At 46.9% G+C, this 20959-nt stretch overlaps 1 protein-coding gene across 6 annotated transcripts in view; it reads left to right on the top strand.

Annotated features, from left to right (window-relative positions):
* Positions 1-20738, top strand: part of PTPN21 (protein tyrosine phosphatase non-receptor type 21) — an 80822-nt gene extending 60084 nt beyond the window's left edge. For 5 of the 6 annotated variants that reach the window (XM_077323427.1, XM_077323425.1, XM_077323426.1 and 2 more), the window contains 7 exons: positions 2319-3781; positions 9298-9435; positions 10559-10780; positions 12515-12643; positions 12765-12999; positions 14389-14549; positions 15850-17937. In XM_077323427.1, coding sequence (XP_077179542.1) covers positions 2319-3781; positions 9298-9435; positions 10559-10780; positions 12515-12643; positions 12765-12999; positions 14389-14549; positions 15850-15978 — 2477 coding nt within the window. In that variant the 3' untranslated portion in view covers positions 15979-17937. Of the gene's footprint in view, positions 1-2318; positions 3782-9297; positions 9436-10558; positions 10781-12514; positions 12644-12764; positions 13000-14388; positions 14550-15849; positions 17938-18020 lie in introns of those variants that run through there. The other variant, XR_013228556.1, reaches the window with a different exon arrangement.
* Positions 20739-20959: the final 221 nt, after the last annotated feature.

Genomic DNA, 20959 nt, shown 5'->3' with positions numbered 1-20959 from the left:
AAGCCGCTCCAGCAGCCAGGAGAGGGCCGGCCGCCCCCCCATCCCACCCGACGCTCTCCGAAGCCGTCTCCTGGCTGCTGGAGCGGCTGCGCAGCGTCTCCGACGCTGCGAAGCCGCTCCAGCAGCCAGGAGAGGGCCGGCCGCCCCCCCACCTCACCCGACGCTGTCCGAAGCCGTCTCCTGGCTGCTGGAGCGGCTGCGCAGCGTCTCCGACGCTGCGAAGCCGCTCCAGCAGCCAGGAGAGGGCCGGCCGCCCCCCCACCCCACCCGACGCTCTCCGAAGCCGTCTCCTGGCTGCTGGAGCGGCTGCGCAGCGTCTCCGACGCTGCGAAGCCGCTCCAGCAGCCAGGAGAGGGCCGGCCGCCCCCCCACCCCACCCGACGCTGTCCGAAGCCGTCTCCTGGCTGCTGGAGCGGCTGCGCAGCGTCTCCGACACTGCGAAGCCGCTCCAGCAGCCAGGAGAGGGCCGGCCGCCCCCCCACCCCACCCGACGCTCTCCGAAGCCGTCTCCTGGCTGCTGGAGCGGCTGCGCAGCGTCTCCGACGCTGCGAAGCCTCTCCAGCAGCCAGGAGAGGGCCGGCCGCCCCCCCACCCCACCCGACGCTCTCCGAAGCCGTCTCCTGGCTGCTGGAGCGGCTGCGCAGCGTCTCCGACGCTGCGAAGCCGCTCCAGCAGCCAGGAGAGGGCCGGCCGCCCCCCCACCCCACCCGACGCTCTCCGAAGCCGTCTCCTGGCTGCTGGAGCGGCTGCGCAGCGTCTCCGACGCTGCGAAGCCGCTCCAGCAGCCAGGAGAGGGCCGGCCGCCCCCCCACCCCACCCGACGCTCTCCGAAGCCGTCTCCTGGCTGCTGGAGCGGCTGCGCAGCGTCTCCGACGCTGCGAAGCCGCTCCAGCAGCCAGGAGAGGGCCGGCCGCCCCCCCACCCCACCCGACGCTCTCCGAAGCCGTCTCCTGGCTGCTGGAGCGGCTGCGCAGCGTCTCCGACGCTGCGAAGCCGCTCCAGCAGCCAGGAGAGGGCCGGCCGCCCCCCCACCCCACCCGACGCTCTCCGAAGCCGTCTCCTGGCTGCTGGAGCGGCTGCGCAGCGTCTCCGACGCTGCGAAGCCGCTCCAGCAGCCAGGAGAGGGCCGGCCGCCCCCCCACCCCACCCGACGCTGTCCGAAGCCGTCTCCTGGCTGCTGGAGCGGCTGCGCAGCGTCTCCGACGCTGCGAAGCCGCTCCAGCAGCCAGGAGAGGGCCGGCCGCCCCCCCACCCCACCCGAGGCTCTCTGGAGCCTTCCCCTGGCCTGACGCAGCTTCAGGCCAGCGGCAAAGGAGCAACTGCGAGCCGCGCTGCGCGCGGCTCGCAGTTGCTGGCGGCGGGAATCAGAGGGACCAATCGGCAGGCGCTTCGCGCCTGCCGATTTGTCCCTCTGATTGTCTGTCATGAGGAAGGGTCCAATCTGGACCCTTCCTCATCCCGGACACATCCCGCCCCAGAACCCCTTACTGTCTTATTTAGTCCGTGGCGCCCGCGGCGCCACGGGCGGTTTACAGATGTTCCTCCGCATATATTTTAAATAACTCTCTAAGGGTTTAAAGTGTGAGAAATGAGGGATTATTCATTTGTTCCTTTCCTCCCCATAGAGCGTTCAATGTATTGTTTGGGCGGTATCAGTGGCAAGCTATGCATGAGACTATGTTTATATGATAATGGAGGCAACATTCCATATATGGCTAGAACCCAGGGTCATCCACTGAATCTGTAGGGTGGGAGCTTCAGGAAAAATGAAAATTCTACCCACAGTTAACTATGGAACTCACTGTCAGATGATGAAAAATGGCTTCCAACATGGAAGGTTTTGAAAGGAGAGTGGACAAATTCATGGAGGATGAGGCTATCAGTGATTACTAGTCACAATCGCTATTACCCCTGATGGATATCCACCCCCTCCAGTACCAGAGGGAATAAGCCTCTCTAATCAGTGGCTGGGAATCATCGGTGGGGAGAGTCCTGTTGTAGTCATCCATCTCCTGGGCTTCTTCTGCACTTGATGGGCTGTTGGTATTATCTGGCACATCTAGTCTTATGTTCTAAGAAGGTGGATGCTTTTTAGCGTAAGGGGCTGCAATGAGTGATTTTAGCCTTTTAAATTCTTAGTCATTGTCAGTGAAGTTGTCAGGTATTTAGTTGTTGGCCTAGAAAGAGATGGGGCTCTCTTACTAACTCAGGAACACACTGGGTGAGTCAGGCGACGTATGTTTGTAGTACTTTTCTTTACCTTTGTCTTTAACATTTCTGTGGTTTGCTATAAATGGATGCTGACTAATTTTCTCCAGATAATCTCTATGGGAATACTCAGAATGGCTATTACTGCCACTCTCAGACCAGCCTGGATCGAGCCCCGCACGACTACAATGGCAGGATCCGCAACGGCAGCGTCTACAGCGCCCACAGCACCAGCTCTTTGAATAACCCCCAGCACTACATGCAGCCGTCTCCAATGTCCTCCAACCCAAGCATTACCGGCAGTGATGTCCTGAGACCGGATTATGTCCCCTCGCACCGGCACAGTGCCCTCATACCACCTTCTTATCGGCCTACTCCAGATTACGAGACTGTGATGAAGCAGCTTAACCGAGGGATGATGCACTCAGACAAGCAGAGTCATTCGATGAGGAACCTCAACATTGGCAATTCGTACGCTTACAGTAGGCCTGATGCCTTGGTGTACAGCCAGCCTGAAATCCGAGAACATGCAAATTTCACCTCGCCTCAGTCCGGCCACTACCCGTTTAATCTGAATTACAGCTTCCACAGTCAGTCCCCCTACCCCTACCCTGCTGAAAGGCGGCTGGTGGTTGGAGCTGTGAGTGTTCCCGAGCTGACGAATGTTCAGCTGCAAGCCCAAGATTATCCTGCACCGAATATAATGAAGACCCAAGTGTACCGTCCTCCTCCTCCTTACCCTTATCCAAGACCTGCCAACAGCACCCCGGACCTTTCCCGACACCTCTACATCAGCAGCAGCAATCCAGATCTCATCACCCGCCGGGTCCACCATTCGGTCCAGACGTTTCAGGAGGACAGCCTGCCGGTCGCGCATTCCCTCCAGGAGGTGAGCGAGCCCTTGACGTCTGCTCGGCATGCTCAGTTGCAGAAGAGGAACAGTATTGAGATAGCTGGGCTGGCCCACAGCTTTGAAGCCATGAGGGTTAAAGAGAGGACCATGTCGGCGTCTGCAGCAGATGTAGCCCCTCCAAAGGTTGTTCCCGCTCAGCCCGTCGTTTTCCTGGAGAGAACAAAACAAGAGGAAAATGAGCAGCGAGAAGAAAATGTCAGCTATGGGCACAAGAAGTCTCTTTCAGATGCCACAATGCTGATTCACAGCAGTGAAGAAGAAGAGGAGTTTGAAGAAGAAAACAAGCCTCCCGCAACTTTCTCCCCTCTCATCAACGGCAAACCCCAGCTTCCCTCTGTCCTGGGATGCTACCCTCCTGAATCCTTGATGAATTATCCCTACAGTTCGGTTGTTCCACCCCCGGGCCCTTTGCACATCCTTGAACCGAAGCTGCACATTACTGAGACGGAGAGGAAGGTCAAAGAGGGGAACCCGGCTCCTGTCATGGCTGACACCCAAGTGCACAGGAGAGGTGACGGACTGTTGACTCCCTCTGCGTCTGAGTCGGATTTAACAACGTGTACGAGATACAGAGTGCGAAAGGATTCGGTGAAGAAGAGACCGGTGTCTGAACTTCTTTCAGGGAAGAAGAATATAGTGGAAGGACTGCCTCCGTTAGGGGTAAGTTTTCCTGCTGAAACACCTGTTTGAATCCCATCAGCCCCTTAGATCATTTAGCTTTGTATTGTCTAGCCCAGGGGTAGTCAAACTGCAGCCCTCCAGATGTCCATGGACCACAATTCCCAGAAGCCCCTGCCAGCAAATGCTGGCAGGGGCTCCTGGGAATTGTAGTCCATGGACATCTGGAGGGCCGCAGTTTGACTACCCCTGGTCTAGCCTGATCTCAAGCAAAGATATTTCCTAGTCCTGCTACTCCAGATCTTTTATTTTTTAACTGAACATGTTGTGTGACTGGACAAAAGGCCTCATGCAGGTAAAAAATGGGTTAGATAAGTCAAAGAAATATGGCGGTTTGACGTGCCAGCTGTGGCTCTTGCAGTCCCTGTTCCTTGTTGTGATATCTATCCCATGTTCCAGGAAAGTGAGCAAGGCCATTAGCCTGTAAAGCTTGTGGTTACCAGGTGGTGACCACTTTGAAACAGCCACAGTTGAACAACAAACCCCCTTCTCTGCAGGCTCAGCACTTTCGTCCTCACACTGGGGCAGCTCTCAGGAGACAGCAAGCCACTCACAGAGAAGAGAGAGTGAAAACCCCCACCACCCCATCCATGCAGGGAAAGAGCAAACTGGCCACAGCGGCAAAGTGCTGGATTCCCTCCCTTTCTCCACAATCATTTTGCTCTCGTCCTGTAGCCTTGGCAGCCTCACTCTTTCAGGTGGCTGACTTGGGTGTGTTTGGTGGGGCGGGACACAGGACATGCTGTGGCTTTTCTGGTTGATGGAGTAAGTATCTTTGGGTTAGATCCAAACTTGCTTTTTTACAGGTGGGAAGAAAAAAGAGGGTATCCCCTTACCTGTGCTGGGGATCATGAGCCTAGTATGAGCAAAAGCCACATGGGATGAGTCCAGTAAGGAGGGTGAGATTGTAGGAGGAAACTAGCAAGATTCAGCTTCTCAGTTCTGGAGCTTTCCCATGGGACAGTGCTGTCATGTGGTCGTTTTGGTGTCAATTTAGGACTGGGGAGGTGCAGGTTCAAATCCATATTCAGCCACAAAGTTGGCAGTCCTTACTCAGAAGTAAGTTTCATTGTAGTCAACAGGATTTACTGTCAGGTTTGTCTGTTTAGGATTGCAGCCTGGATGACCTTGGGGTCAGACATCCCACGTGAGCTTAGCGTACTTCAGACAGGGGTTTTATAAAGAAGGCAGTGGAGAGAATTGTGTCCCTTTGTTTTGAGATGGAAGGTGGGATTCCAGTGTATCTCTAGGCCTCCTGACAAAGCTGCTTCCCAATTTAACCAGATTTCTCCATGGTTCTGCTTCTGAGTGGATGCTAATTTGTAAGTCATATTTAGGTGGAAAGTGCATTGACTGCCTCTCTGGAGACCTGCTGTAGGTGAAGCCCTGGTAGAAATCAGCATGGGACAATCTTATGAACCCCCCCTGTGTGTGCAGTTGTCACTCCTGATGGCTTTTATGGAGCTTGGATGCTAGTTCCTGCACAGGGGTGCCTCTTGTGTAGGAATTTCATAGTGAGTGAAACTGCCCTGGCCTAATAAAAAAAAATAATCAAGATAGTTCTACTGCCTTGGGAACTCTCCCAACTCATTTTCATACTTTTTTTGTATTTTAATTTTTAAAAAACAATTTAATAACATCCGTGAGAAGATGAGCATCCTTGTGTAATGCGGCTTATGCTTTATAAAGCAGCCAAACACAGCAGCCATCGAATTTGCAGCAAATTCCCCCCCCCGTTCCCCCCACACGTGAGAATGCTTTTGCCCCAGTGGCTTCCTCTCACAATTTTCATCTAAGGAACTTGGACAAACTCCCCATCTAGTCTTGTAGCACCTCATAAGGGAAGGTGAAGCTGAAAGACAGTGACTGGTTGGGTCAATGTTGCCCATGGGACTGCATGGGAATTTGATTCCAGATCTCCCCGCTTCAAGTCTGCCTAGGTTGTGCACATCGGCTTTTAGTTTCTTGGAATTATTTGTTCTTCAAGGAAAGAGTCTTTTGCTGGTTTTGTTTCTGGTGCTTTAATATCCTAACAGTGAAAGAAAAAGCATTCTCAAGAGCTGCTTGGTGTATCTGGGTGTGTGTTTTTGTGTGGGGGGGGGCATCTTTTTTCAGTCAGTCATATTTGTATCTTGCTCTTCTCCCAAGAGCTTAGGACAACATTCACAGTTCTCCCTTTATACAACAACCCTGTGAGGTAAGCCCATCATCACCCATCAAGTGGGGACTTGACCTTGGGTTTCCAAGATCCTAGTCTGGCACTGGCCACCAGGCCATACTGTAGACCAGGGGTAGTCTACCTGTGGTCCTCCAGATGTTCATGGACTACAATTCCCATGAACCCCTGCCAGCATTTGCTGGCAGGGGCTCATGGGAATTGTAGTCCATGAACATCTGGAGGACCACAGGTTGACTACCCCTGCTGTAGACAGAGGAGACTTGCAGCATGAGGAGCCACTGCTGCTGCTGACTTTGCTTTAAGCGACTGATCCAGATGCCTGGCTCCTGCTTTCTTTCCTTATTCACGACAAACCACAGGGGCGACAGTCTTTGCAATTCCACCGCAAGAAGAGTTATACCCTTCAAAGGCTGTTGAAGTCCTTGGCCTTAGAAGGGTATAGCTCCATTTAGGAGCTTAAAGTCAGTCTTAAAGTCTATGCACAATGTGTTGTTTTCCTGGATTGGGTTTTGCTTTGCTGATCTAACAGATTGTCATAGGCAGTATTTCGCTTCAGCAGTAGGCTAAGGACTGTATAGAAGCAGCTCTGTGCCAGCTCAGGAGGTGTAAAGGCAATAGCTTCCTTTTCCTTCCTTTTCCTTCCCAGCCCAGCCTTATCTCTAGGGGAGCAAGGCACGGTTCCCTTGCTCAAAATCTCTGGATTAGCCATGCCTAATCCAGCTCTGAGAACTCTTGGTCTGCCTGCTTTGATATTACCTTTCAGAGGTGCGGAAGCAAATTGGGGAAAAGGAAAAGTAGTGTAGAAATTGTTATCTGCAGTAAGCAGATCTCGTTCTCATGTTTTCGTTCTCTCACCACTCCCCACTGCCTTCAGTCCAGTCGTACCGGTCCTCCTACCCTAGGAAGGAAGCTTTCTGGGTGACCCTGGGGGCTTGGCTGCCCGACCCACACAAGTGTCGTGGTTATGAAGATAAAATGTGGAAAGGAATACCTTGGAGGAAGCAGGGAAAGGAAATGTGTTTTCTCATGAGCAGTACAGATGGCTGGCATGCCTAGCATTAGGCATCCCCAGCCAAATTGTGGGTTGCACTGGCGTAGTCCCAGAGTGCTAGCTCTCACAGTTTTGCAAGTATTTTGAATGGTCAGGTGTCCTACTGGGTTGAGAGAGATGAGCTGACAAAATTGTCTTGATTTCCAGCAACTGAGATTCTATGCAAGTGGAAATGTGACGCAAATTTTGAGAGCCAGCATAGTGCAGTGATTAGAAAGTCGGAGTAGGATCTGGTAGACCCACATTCAAGTCCCCACTTTGCCATGGAAGGTTGTTAGGGGGTGCCTTTGGACCAGCTGCAAACTCTCAGGTTTGTTGTTGTGGGATAGAATAGAGGAGAACTTTATAAGCCACTTTGGGTCACCAAGGGAGGGGGGAAAGCAGGGTATAAATTAAGTAAATAGATTATGGATTTACTTTGCTTGCCTAACAATTTAAACTGTCATTAAATAAAATTCTAGCTCTCATGATGACGAAGGTATATGGGCAGGGCTTGATAGATATGAGAGACCTGCTGAATGGGATTTCCATAGGTCACAGATTAAATTCAAAAAAGGGTTCCAGAAATATGCATGTAGCTATTATGAACTTATTAGTAAATTTAGCAGTATAAGATTACCTTTTAAGGGGGGGGATAACAAAGACTACAGATATTTATCTTATTGAAAGCTTGCTTTTCTCACTGAGACACGGAGCACAGAAAAAGAAAAAAAATATGTGGTCACACAGTATTGGACATCAAACGACCCGTGCACCGAACTAGACGTACAAAACTGAATGGCAATGTGAGCAACTATGTGAACGTACAGGATTAGATAGACAAGGAACAATTCAAATGATCCATTCCATAGATTTTGGAATGCAACATTGAATGCCAGTGGCCGTGCAACAGAACTAGGAATATAAATGAAAAAAGATGGCGGGAATAGGAAGCTGCCCAGGCTGGCGTAGTGTGAGCCTTGCAGAAGATGGGTGTGCAAAGGTACCAAAGCCTTGTCCTTCACCTGTATGAACAGTCCTCTGGACTGTTCTGTCCCTCCACAGATTTAATTTCACCCTAAACATTCCCCTCTGAACATTTCTGTGTTGCCCATTGGGTGGAGTGTTGGTCCTGTGGAAGCCCTCCTGACCTCCTCAGGCAGGCTGTTCCACCAGGCAGAGGCCACAACAGAGAATATACACGAGCGGGAGCTATCATGGAATAGAATAACTCCTTCTGTATTTCCAAAGATTCTACAATTTTATAAAAGAAAGATGTTCAGTGGTCGGAGAGCAGGGTTTGAGTGCCTCCCCGTCTCCTGGGCATAGTTCAGTGTCGTGGTTAAGAGTGGCGGCTTCTAATCTGGCTTTTATAAATAACAAAATAACAAAATTCATTCCAGAAGAAACTTCTGGGTGAGTCATGCATCTGAAGAAGTGAGCACTCTCTCTCAAAAACGTATGCAGGAATAATTGTTGTTTGATTCCCATTCCCTCCATCCCTGATGGAATGTTGGAATGTTTTATTGTTAGCCGCCGCGAGCCAGCTTGCTGGGAGCGGCAGGATAAAAATCTAATGAACGAAGGAATGAACGACCTTGGGCTAGTCACAGCCCTGATAATGCTGTTCTCGCAGAACAGTAATATCAGGACTCTCTCAGCCTCACCTACCTCAGAGGGTGGAAGGCGATTGTAAGCTCCTTTTAGACTGTGGTTAAACAATTGAGATTGTGGTGAGTCCTAGACAGTTGTAACAGAAGGGATGCCAGTCCACAGGTGGGACCTGGGGAGCTCCTGGAATTGCAGCTCATCTCTGGACTAATGAGATCAGTTTCCCTGAGTTCTTTGGAGGACAGAAGAATAGATAAATACTAAGTAATGAGAACAAAATTGAACTCCAAGCAGTTCCAGTGCAGGTTTCAACCTACCATGCCTATATTTGGACTATAAATTGTAGGTGTTCAGCAAAAAAGTCCTTGGTCTCAAATTTCCCCTCACAAAGGTCTATTTGTCATTCCTGTGAAGTTTCAACAGCTTGAAAGTGGAATGAAGACAGACCAGGTGGAAAGAATGTTGCTTTGCTGCTGCTGTCTGTGTAAAGTTATTAGCAGGAGATTAAGAGCAGGCCGGGGTCTTTGTTTTCTCTTTGCAAAAGAATGGCTGGAGGGGCTCTCCTCATCAGCCGGAGGGGCTGTCCTCCTAAGCTGTAGCTCTTCTCCGGCCTGTGACTGTCATGTTTGACCCAGGTCCTGTCGACTGCACAGTCCTAAGTGTGTCTTGTCTCAGCAGGTCATGAAAAAGAACAGAGCTGAAACCAAAAAAATAGGACCTTTGAAGTTAGCGGCTCTAAATGGACTGACACTGTCTCGGCTCCCGCTGCTGGATCAAGGAAAGGAGGAACCTGCCAGGACGACAAATGACGAACGGGTGGGTTTGAGATTTCCTTCTTACGGTATACATTGCTAAAGTTTTCTGTTCTGTTTTCATGATCGCATAATCCAGGTTGCCAGTATATGACAATTGGAGTAGCAGCATCAGGATTTGGGCCTGAAGCCTGTAAGAGAAATACCAACTCTCTGATTTTTTTTCTTGGCTGTTTTCGTGCAGTCCTTTAAAAATTGCTTTGAGTGCCACATTGGGCTTGATAATGGGTTGAGGCTGAAGGCCCTCCTGTGTAGACCATCTTGGGGGCTTGTTCAGAGGCAATTCCAGAGGGGCAGCCATGTCAGTCAGTCGAAACAGGAGTCTAGTGGCACCTTACATACTGATAAGATTGATTCCTGCAAATGTTTTTGAGAAACACTGCTGACTTCTTCAGATGCAGGACTCCCACAGAGGTTTCTGCTGGAATGAGTTTTGTTAGCCTTTCTGGTGCCACTGGATTCCTGGATTGCTGAGAGGTGTGATACAGATTCATTAAGTGAAATATACATGTGGTTTCCCCCTCCATCCTTCCTTCAAGGAAATCAGGATGATGTACACAGTTTATGCTCCCCCATATTAGGCATACAACAACCCTGTGAGGCAGATGATGCTGGAGCAGTGATTGTCCTAAGGTTACCCAGCGAGGTTTATAAGGGAAAGGATTGCGGTCTCCATAGATTTTTTTTTTAGCTCAAGCTATGACCCCTTGTGCTTTGACTATTTGAACTACCTTTTCTTTGGATCCATATTGTTTATCTGAACAGTCTAAAGAAGTAGACCAGTAGTAGGCGTTTAAAAATAAGAAAGCTTCTATAAACATTTCATTTGTTAAAAAGCCAAGTTCATTCAACAATCTGTTTATGGAGAAGGTTACAATTTTGTTGCACAATAAAATCAAAGTCCAGTAGCACCTTTAAGACCAACAAAGATTTATTTAAGGCGTGAGCTTTCGAGGGCAAGCACTCTTCCTGCACTTGAAAGCCCACGCCCTGAATAAATCTTTGTTGGTCTTAAGGGTGCTACTGGACTCTGATTTTATTGTGCTACTTCAGACCAACACGGCTGCTCATTTGAATCTACAGTTTTGTTGAAGAGACTTGGGATGGTCATTCTGTTTCCTTTCTAGAGTAAGGGCTTGGAACAGCGGCTAGAACAGGGCATGGTGTTCACTGAATATGAACGTATCCAAAAGAAGAGGCCAGCAGATGGCGAGTGTTCGATCGCCCGGCTCCCGGAGAATGCTGAACGAAACCGGTTCCAGGATGTGCTGCCTTACGACGACACTAGAGTTGAGCTGGTCCCGACTAAAGAAAACAACACAGGTTATATTAACGCCTCCCATATTAAGGTGAGACTAAAAATTGAGTTACCAGATGTGGCGAGGTATAGTCTGTTAGTCCAGTTTGGCAAAAACAAGAAAGGAGCGTTGTGAGGCCTTAGAAATTAGCAGATGTGTTGAAGTGTCATGCTGGTCTAAGCTAAAGCTCACTTCATCCAGTGTAGCTGATGACTGATCACGGTCTTTGCTATCCCAGTTATGCCCTAGAGCTGTAATCCCCAAGGATGCTTCCCTGGTTCTTAGACCAAGGTTGCAAAGAATCTATTTTACATGTTCTGTTACAGTGTCCACTAGAGCCAGTTTGGTGTAGTGGTTAGGAGTGCGGACTTCTAATCTGGCATGCCGGGTTTGATTCTGCACTCCCCCACATGCAGCCAGCTGGGTGACCTTGGGTTCACCATGGCACTGATAAAACTGTTCTGACCGAGCAGTGATATCAGGGCTCCCTCAGCCTCACCCACCCCACAGGGTGTCTGTTGTGGGGAGAGGAATGGGTAGGCGACTGTAAGCCGCTTTGAGCCTCCTTTGGGTAGGCATATAAGAACCAACTCTTCTTCTTCTTCTTCACTATACGGAAATATTAGAGCCAAATTCTTTCATTCGCTCCTAATTAGGAAATGGGAGGCCTCTGACAATTGTAAAATCCTTCTGTTGCTAAACAGTCAGAACTCTGATTTAATAGACAGAGTCACAGTCTTCTTACAACAAGCAATTAGAATGCGAGCATCTTATGTTTAATTTGATCTATATTTCTGGTTGTTGTATTATCTGTTTATATTGTTTGGCATGCCAATAAAGGTGCTGTTGTTGTTGATTTACACAATCCATGGCAAGGGAGGAGCTTTTGCTAGTCACTGTTCACTTCTTCAATCTGAAAAGAGCAACAGTCCAGGAGCACCTTAAACAACTAGCAAGAGTTAGAGGCAGGGTAGGACCCTTGATGTTTTCACATACGTGTTACGTGAGAATCAGATTCTCACAACTTTTATTTAACACAGTACAAATAATATATAAAGCGGCTTTTAGCTCCTGAAACCTTCAAGCCCCGCTTACTTTTAGTCTTCCAGGTGCCACCAAGAATCTTTTGTCTGGAGCAAGGTAAATTGGGCTGCCCCACTGGAATTTAATCTGTAAATGATTTCCATATGCATGAACTTACCTGTCAGCATTCCTTTCTCTCTGAAAGCAATGGCTGCATGCAAGAGGCAAATTATGGTTTTACCTGAAGGGGTATGTCCTAGCCCCAGGCTTAAAAGGCATCTTCTGAGCTTCCTAGTTGGTGCTGGGTGGACCCGCACTCAGTCTGTGTTCTTATCTCATCCCTCGCATATACTTAGCATTGCAAATTCCGCAAGTCTAAGACTAAATGTCTGGTGATGAAAGCAGGCAGTATGGACAGAGTACATAGGTTGACTTGTATTGGTTGTGTGCCCTGTCCATCAATGATTAATAGCCATCATGACAAAACAGAACCTAATGTTCAACAGGAGGATCTATTTCAAAACCATGCTAAGGGGTAACAGCAAGCTCTGGTCTCTGTTTTTAGGCCTTGTGTGGACAGTGTGTGAAACAGGATGCAGGACTAAATGGACCATTGGCCTGACCCAGTCGGCTGCATTTATGTGCTCACAGTTTCTGCCTGGTTCATTTTTGATCACCAAATGCCATTGTTTTCCTTTCAGCTCTCATATGGCAAGTGACATGACCGACTTAGTAACCATTTTTTTCTTTGTGCTTTTTCAGGTTGCTGTTGGAGGCATGGAATGGGACTACATCGCTACCCAAGGTCCTCTGCAGAATACATGCCAAGATTTTTGGCAGATGGTATGGGAGCAAGGGGTTGCCATTGTAGCCATGGTGACAGCGGAAGAGGTGGGTGCTTTCTTAATTCACTAGCAGAGAAGGTTTTTTTTCTCTTCACCTTGATAGCGGTAGAGTTTTCCAGAACATTCCCTTCCTGAAATATTTCCATCGTATGTATTTGGTGTTCCAGGAGGGAAGCCGAGAGAAAAGTTTCCGATACTGGCCACGGCTTGGCTCGAGACACAATACAGTGACCTATGGGAGATTCAAAATCACCACCCGCTTCCGGACAGACTCTGGTTGCTATGCGACCACGGGTCTGAAGATCAAGCACCTTCTCACAGGGCAAGAAAGAACAGTGTGGCACTTGCAGTACACTGACTGGCCAGAGCATGGCTGTCCGGAGGACATAAAAGGATTTCTGTGTAAGTTTTATTCATTGTCATGAATGCAACCTTTGCACATTGCTTTATATGGGAACTAGGTGTTGAGGAAACATCATTTTATAGGGGGCTAGAAATAACTTGCTCTAAACGTATGGATGCCTAAACCACTAAAGTCAGCAAATAACCTGTGTAATTAAATGTTCGCTTAGATTTTATTAAAGTGTATCACTTAATCTCTTCGTAATTAGTAGGGAGGGTGAGGAGACAGATTGACTTAATCAAGGAAGCTGTAACGAGAGGTTGTTTATTCAGTGTATTGCCATAAATTGGAAGCAATATGATTGGTACGCACTGGAAAGGTGCGGAACAGTAGAGTTAATCCCTGCAAAAAACTTTCTCTTTCCCTCTCTCTGTCTGTCTGTCTCTCTGTTTATCCATCTCTCCCTCCCTCCTTCATCATTCTGTCTTCTATCCTCTATCCACCCTCTATCCAACCCAGATGATGGTGTAGGGTTTGTATGTGCCTCCTGCTTAACACACCAAGCTACTATATTTTCATTTGTTAAGTTCTTTTGGTAGACAGGCTAATTTGTATGTATCTGTGTGCTCTCCTTTAATGGACTTGTGATTCAATCAGGAGTGATTTAACACCACGTTTTAACAGGAATTTTTTTTAAAAAACCCTTTTAAATAAGCAATAATGCTTCCCAACAGAAATATATTTTGAAAAAGTTCTGGAATCAGGCTGTTTAATTGGATTGATATGTTGCAGTTCTTCTTCTGGCTTGATGGTGTAGAAATGAGATGGTCAACCATTTGAAAAATGTCTATGGCCTGGAAGTACATAGTTTCTTAAGGATGAATCCTTCCTGCATTGTGTAATGAGAAAAGATAACCTATGCTGATGTATTGTTAGATTTATATTATTTTAATTGCAGTGATCTTGACCGGAAACAAGAATAGTCTACCAGCCAAGTAGAATCACAGAATCATAGAGTTGGAAGGGGCCATACAGGCCATATAGTCCAACCCCCTGCTTTACGCAGGATCAGCCCTAAACATCCAAGAAAAGTGTGTATCCAACCTTTGCTTAAGACTGCCAGTGAGGGGGAGCTCACCACCTCCTTAGGCAGCCTATTCCACTACTGAACTACTCTGACTGTGAAAATTTTTTTCCTAGCCTATATCATTGTACTTGTAGTTTAAACCCATTACTGCGTGTCCTTTCCTCTGCAGCCAATGGGAACAGCATCCTGCCCTCCTCCAAGTGACAACCTTTCAAATACTTAAAGAGGGCTATCATGTCCCCTCTCAACCTCCTTTTCTCCAGGCTGAACAAGTCTCTGGTAATGGCTTGGCCATGCTCTTTCCTTGGCTCGGTATTTGAAATAATTTCCCATTTCTTTGTCTTTTCGTTGGTTTGGACAGCCTACTTGGAAGAAATACAATCTGTACGGCGGCATACGAACAGCACCGCTGATCCAGCCACTCCCAATCCTCCCCTGCTGGTGCATTGCAGTGCTGGTGTGGGAAGAACTGGTGTGGTCATCTTGTCGGAGGTCATGATTGCCTGTTTGGAACACAATGAGGTAATTTCTTGCTTTTTAAATTAAGGCAGATGTTTTTGGTTTATTATGTCAGGAGACTGATCTGACCATTCATGGAGTAATTCTTGGGGCATGTCCAACCTTCCTCCACAAAGTTTAGACAGTTCTTGTACTGTTTGGTGCACCATCATGGTGGTAGCCTTCCTTCCATTTGTCCTGTGTCATGAAGAGAAGTGCTGCCCTTGACAGGTCTGGGATCCAGCAATTTGCAGGTGGAAACATGAATGGACTCAGCATAGTTCTGCTTGTGCCACAACTAGCACTTTCTCCCTATCTATTGTAGTGCCTAGAAATCACGCAAGATCTTTTGCAAGCAGTGACACAAATGGGAGATACAATGCATTTCACTTGGTAAAAATGACTACTTGTGTCTTTTTCATGAACTTTTGCTGGCACAAGAGCTTTAGCCCAAGCAGAAATTGTGAGCTAGATCAACCCATTGGCTACTTGTGGACCTATCCATCGTGGACCTTCGAGCCATCTAATTTAGTATTTTGATTTGCAATTCAGGGTCTTGGCCAAGAAATGTCCTTCCCAACATTGTTCTCCTTGGTAGGCCCCCATCCAACTATTAACCAAGACTGACTTTGCTAGTTAGGGCTATTCAGGCCACGCATGAAAATCCCTAATCGAACATTAAACCTTGGGCCTTCTGCCTGCAGAGAAGATGCTCTTCCACTGAGCTACAGCCCTTCTCTCCTTGCATCTAGGAGGCCTAGTCTTCTTTATTGCTCAGAGGGATGAGCTGCTGGACCAGCAGTAGCTGCTGCTGTTGCTTGCCAACATCCTTGCTCATTCACCTGTCCAAGCAGGTGAGCGAATGGCAATGGGGAGCAACAGCAGGGGGGCTTTGACCAGTTGTGGACTTTTCCAGGATCTCATCAGTTGCACAACAATGCCAACTCAGATGCTGGCCTTAGATGGTATCTGATTGCAAGAGATTTTATGGGCATGAGAGTGCACCTCCCCCCCCCGCCCCACAATCACAATACAATAAAGCCTAGCGACATCTCTGTAAATGTTGAGCTTTGATCATTTTCAGAGATGGGATCTAGACTTTGGCTAACATCAAAGATGAGAGCGGTCAACAATTTCAAGAGCTGGGTGGACCATCTGGGAATTACAGAGACAAATGATTGAAGGTTTGGGCAGCTCCTGTTGTTGTGTTACTTAGTCTTTTGAGCATGAATGATATTGTGTGATTCAGTGAAATTGACTGTTGTTGGGCCTCTGGGGCAGAAAATCTTTGGCCATTTACCAATCTGATCATCTTTTTTTCTAGCCATTGGACGTCCCGAGAATGTTGGAGATGTTGAGACACCAGAGGATGATGATGGTGCAAACGTTGTGCCAATACACGTTTGTTTATGGCGTTCTTCTTCAGTTCCTTAAGAGTTCAAGGCTTATCTAAACCTCCCCACTCCACAACGAGTCCTGTTATTTGCAAGAGTTTACAAAAAAGCAGAATTTTGCCTTCTGTGGGGGAGGTCTCAAAGGCACAACTTGTGTGGAGTTACCTTTCTGATGGTTTGAAGATGCTGAGTGCAAGTCCAGGGTCATCCTTTCGGCCTTTGTAGGACAGGGCCTGGAGCCAATGGGCTCTCCTTTCTTTATTCATGCACGGCTGTAACAGCAACAAGAAAGGAACGAGTGTGTGCTTTCTGTACATGTACTGGTATGCTGTGTTTCCCATGTACTTTTGCGACTGTGTTACTGTAGACAAACCAAATGCTGCCACCACTAAGGCAGTACTTTCCCCCATCAAAAATCATGGATGGTTATTTTTGTAATTCAGTTTTTTTAAAAAAAAACCTTTTTACTTGCAGATTGGAGAGGAAAAAACCCATGTACTTTTGTATTGGGGCTGGGTGGGGAGATAAGATGCATGCCCTGAAAATGCAACCGCCACAAATGATGTCACTGTGCTTTGAATTCCCTATTTTAATTAACGTTTATATATAGTAAATATCCATGGATCGCACCCATTAACATAGGAACCAGCAGCTGCAATAAATCTTTAAAGGTGGCACTTGAAGCAATTTGTTTCGTATTTAGATTTTTGGTATTTGGGTACTCTTCTTGAAGGCTATAAAAAGCACAGTGTTTCAGCACAGATATATATATAGGCAAGGAATTAAGGGTCTTGAGTTCTTTCAGGTTAAGAGTTGTACAGAGCAAGTGGAGGAAACGGGAAGCGATTGTACCGGTTGTACAGCATTGAATGTAGCAAAACAAGCCAGAGCAGTGTCCTTGCAGGGGAAAGGGTGAGGACTAAAATGCAAAATGATTACACCTGGTGCTTTTGTCCACCCAGCTAAGATTTAAGGGAGTGATAATGTTGTCAAAAAGAAAAAAAAGAATATATATAAGTTGTGGAATGAAACCTAGTTTCAGAAGGTGATGGAAGTACAATATATGCACTCAGTGTTATTTGGTTATTTAGAACAGGGGTAGTCAACCTGTGGTCCTCCAGATGTTCATGGACTACAATTCCCATGAGCCCCTGCCAGCGTCATGAACATCTGGAGGACCACAGGTTGACTACCCCTGATTTAGAAGACTTTTGGCAGCCACTGGTTGAAAGCAAAGCAGACCGAGGTGATCTTTACACACTTTCTAAGCCTGCTACATCTAGCAAGTGAGCGTACCGCTCCTATTGTTTTCTTTTTATTTTAGGAAATGCTTTTTTAAGGTGAAGCGAATGTGAGAGGACTTGATTTTAAGGCAGGACATTGCTCATGGGTGACTAGGCGAGTTGTGTTTGAGACAGGTAAGGGCCCTTGTTGGTTTACGTCTTTGCATGGAAAGGCTACAGTATTACCCATTTTTGTTTATATTCCGTATCAAGCATTAAAAAAAACAACTATATTTCAGTACAATCCTTGAATCAATTTCTGTCCACTCACAGATCCTGGGCAACACCTTGAAAAGTGCTCTTTCCAGCGGGAGATAATGAGAGTAGAAGGGACTGTAAGGTCTGTCCACTTTTTAAAAGATTACTTGGAGGCCAAGATAAAGAAAACACCCTAATTGGGGCATAAAAACATATGAAGGCATACCTGTTGAAAGCCAAAATGTAGCTTTGTCCTCATGAAGTTAAAAGGTTGCGGTTAAGTATGGTTCTCTTCAAGGGCTTCTGCAATAAATAAACTTAGCAATGGTTGTAGATACCACGAGGCTCAAAGCACCTTTAGCTGTATATCTGGGGCTGCTGAATCAGTAGGCAATTTAATGTCTTGTATGTAGCAGAAGGCTTTGCTTCAGACTGTTGCCATGATGACTGGAGGGCTGTTCAGTCTACAGTCAAAGAGATGTGTTGAGTGCCTTAGTTCAGGGGTAGTCAACCTGTGGTCCTCCAGATGTCCATGGACTACAATTCCCATGAGCCCCTGCCAGCAAATGCTGGCAGGGGCTCTTGGGAATTGTAGTCCATGGACATCTGGAGGACCACAGGTTGACTACCCCTTAGTTAATCTGATTCTTAGTCTTTGTGGGATTTCCTTGAGCTGTCAAAAGAGCAATGGACGGAAGATTCCAAATACTTTCAGTGACAGTAATAATTGACTTGCACAGTGCCAAGTGATTGATCTTCTGTCTTTCTCCCCTTGGTGATCAGTCCAGCTTTCCAACTAGTTTGAGCTAATATGGGGGTGTATCCAGCCATCTTCCAAGTAGCCTTTCTCCAACTTAAGCTGCTCTTGGTCCAATGGAAGGGCCATTTAAATGAGAGGGGGGTTCCTCTAATCAAAGAATGCTTCAAACTTCAGGAAAAAGCCAAGGGAGGGTTATAGATATTTTAATGAATTAACTTTGCTCAGTGGAGGTGGATAGGAGTTGGATCCATCCCGGCATCCACAGCAGCCTCTTCACTTGACCCAACTGTGGGTGTGGCATTTTGGCTAATTTCTTGGAACTTCTAACACTGAAAATGCTACATCTGGCTTCTCGTAATTGGTGTCATGTCAGAATCATGGATGGGGATATAGGGAGACAGGTTTTAACAGAGGGAGTTAGCACTGTTCTGCATGCACAATTTGGCAACTGAAAGGGTTAATTTCATACAGGTTTTTAAAAAACATGACAGCATAGGTGAACTCTTTAATTCTCAAAAAATTATTTGAATGGGGCTCTGGAACCCCCCTGAGTGATTTGTTCCCAAATGTTATTAAATTTGGCTTGGGTTTTGTCATGTTCAAGGTTCTGCTGCCTTTCTCGAAGGCAAGATGTTTACAAAATTCAGGTTTCTTAGAATGAAAGCTTGAACGTTTCTTCACCCAACCTGAAGTCACACACTGAGCATTTATTTCCCCGGCAATATGTTGCTTGATCCTTAACACTAGTTAGCAGGCACTTGGTGTACAAAGGATGTGTGTAGTTTTGTGCATCTGCTCCACTGCTGAGATGCCGTGCTCAGGAACATCTCTGGTGCAATTCTGGCACTGTCAGATTTGGAGCTGGCTTCTCATCCAGTGAGGCTTTTGGACCTTCACGGTGCAAACCGTCAGCTGCCTGCATTGCTTAGCAAGTTGCCTTTGAAACTCAGGAGAATTTTCCAAGAGGTTTGTGAGGTAAATCTGAGTGAGGGGACATGGGAGGGAGAGGGAGTGTTACTTGGTATGTGCAGGACTTCTAAGGAAGCCCAACAGTGCACTCTGGGTTGTCATTGTTGATAGGACACCCTGGTGTGGTTCAGTTTCCTTGGCCTCTCTCTGCACATCTGTGCAGTTTCACACTCAAAACTGGGCAAGTGCAGGCTCTCATACAGAATTTTCTAGGCCTAAGGCAGGAATGACGAATGACGAATTCCCTTCCCTTCCTGATAGACAACTGTTCTGTTGTTTATGGATGAGAGGTGGCATCAGGGCCTCCCCACACTGTTCTTCCCCAATAACCTTCCAGGTCCTTTTGAAGTTAGCATTTTAGATTTTTTTTTTTAGCCAGAGAATAAAGCAAGGCTAATAGTCAGGAGGCTGTTGGATATAGGATGCAGGTTTGTGTTTGTGTGTGTGTTTGTGAGAGAGAGAGAGAGAGAGAGAGGGAGGGAGACAGAGAGGGAGAGAGAGAGAGAGAGAGAGAGAGAGAGAGAGAGAGAGAGAGAGAGAGAGATCTTGTCTATTTAGATCTGCAGCTGTTTTAACACCATCAAAAAAGCACAGTTAAAGAAGAAAGCATATAAAGGGAAAATGGCATGCTATTTTATTTCATTGGAATATCTCAAAATGTTCAGAGGTTGAAGCTGTATGGAAACTTCCAAACACTGCTCTGGAAGGGAATTGTTGCTTAGCACATTGAAATTATTTTTCCCCATTCAAAAGGCAAGACACCTCTGTCAGAGATGGTCTACTAATATTCCTTTCAGGGACCTATCCTGAACTGCCCTGGGGCCAAACACCTCTTGACTTCATTGTTGGTCTAGGATAGGAAGTTAGTCCTGGTTCATATGTTACTGTAGTGGAGTAGGAATTTCTTCCTTATTGTCTCTTTCTCTGCTTTTCCTGTCCTGTTTTTAAGGCATGGGCAAATGTTGTGGTTCTTCCCCATGTTAGCATTGCCCTCTTGAGGGGCAAATGATGTTTGCATTAGAATGATCCATAGGATTTGCACATCCAGTGTGGTTCCTCCTTACTGACTCTGCTCTCCTCCCCTCCCCTATGGCCACATAGGGGTTATCCCCACCCTTTAGCCCAAAAGCTAATCTGTCCTGAGCAGGAAGGGGGGGGGGGTTTAATGGATCCTGCAAAGGTATCATTCGATTCCAAGACCTCAGAATCCTCTTGGCCCAAATGGGTGCTTGGCTACTTTTAGGATTTATTCTATGGAAACAAGAGGTGCTGGATCTTGCCGTGAATTTTCTCTCTCCTTTTTGTGCCAGTGTACAAATTAGTACTCTGCTTCAACAGTAGCACATGTCATTATTGAAGTATTATTTTTTTCCTAGTATCAAGCTACAAGTTTTACTGTGTGTGCTTTGTCTCTTCTTCAGTCCATACTGTAAAAAAATGTATAATCACCACAGCTTTAATTCCTGTACAATTGAAATGGGTTTGTAAAACAATGTACAAATTGTATTTGATAGACAGGCTTGTTTTACTTTGATATGTAATATATGTGAAATGGATTATATCACAGTCTATTTTTGCCATGGAAATAAATATTTGAAGTGCTTATAAACTAGTTGTAACATTATTGTAATAAAAGCCGATCACACGCACTCAGACTATCCTGCCTCACAGAGTTCTTGTGAGGAGGAAATGGACAAGAGAAAAATGGTGTACGGCAGGATGTTAACTAATGAAGGGCAGATAAAAAGGATATTAGTGGGTGGGTGAGAAGGAAGTGGGGAGAGATGCTGAATGGCAATGGCCAGAAGGGAAAGTGGAGGGTTTCTCCCC

The sequence above is a fragment of the Paroedura picta genome, chromosome 2, assembly GCF_049243985.1.
Source record: "Paroedura picta isolate Pp20150507F chromosome 2, Ppicta_v3.0, whole genome shotgun sequence".
NCBI classification, from domain to species: domain Eukaryota; kingdom Metazoa; phylum Chordata; class Lepidosauria; order Squamata; family Gekkonidae; genus Paroedura; species Paroedura picta.
This window is presented reverse-complemented; position numbering and strand designations above follow the sequence as displayed.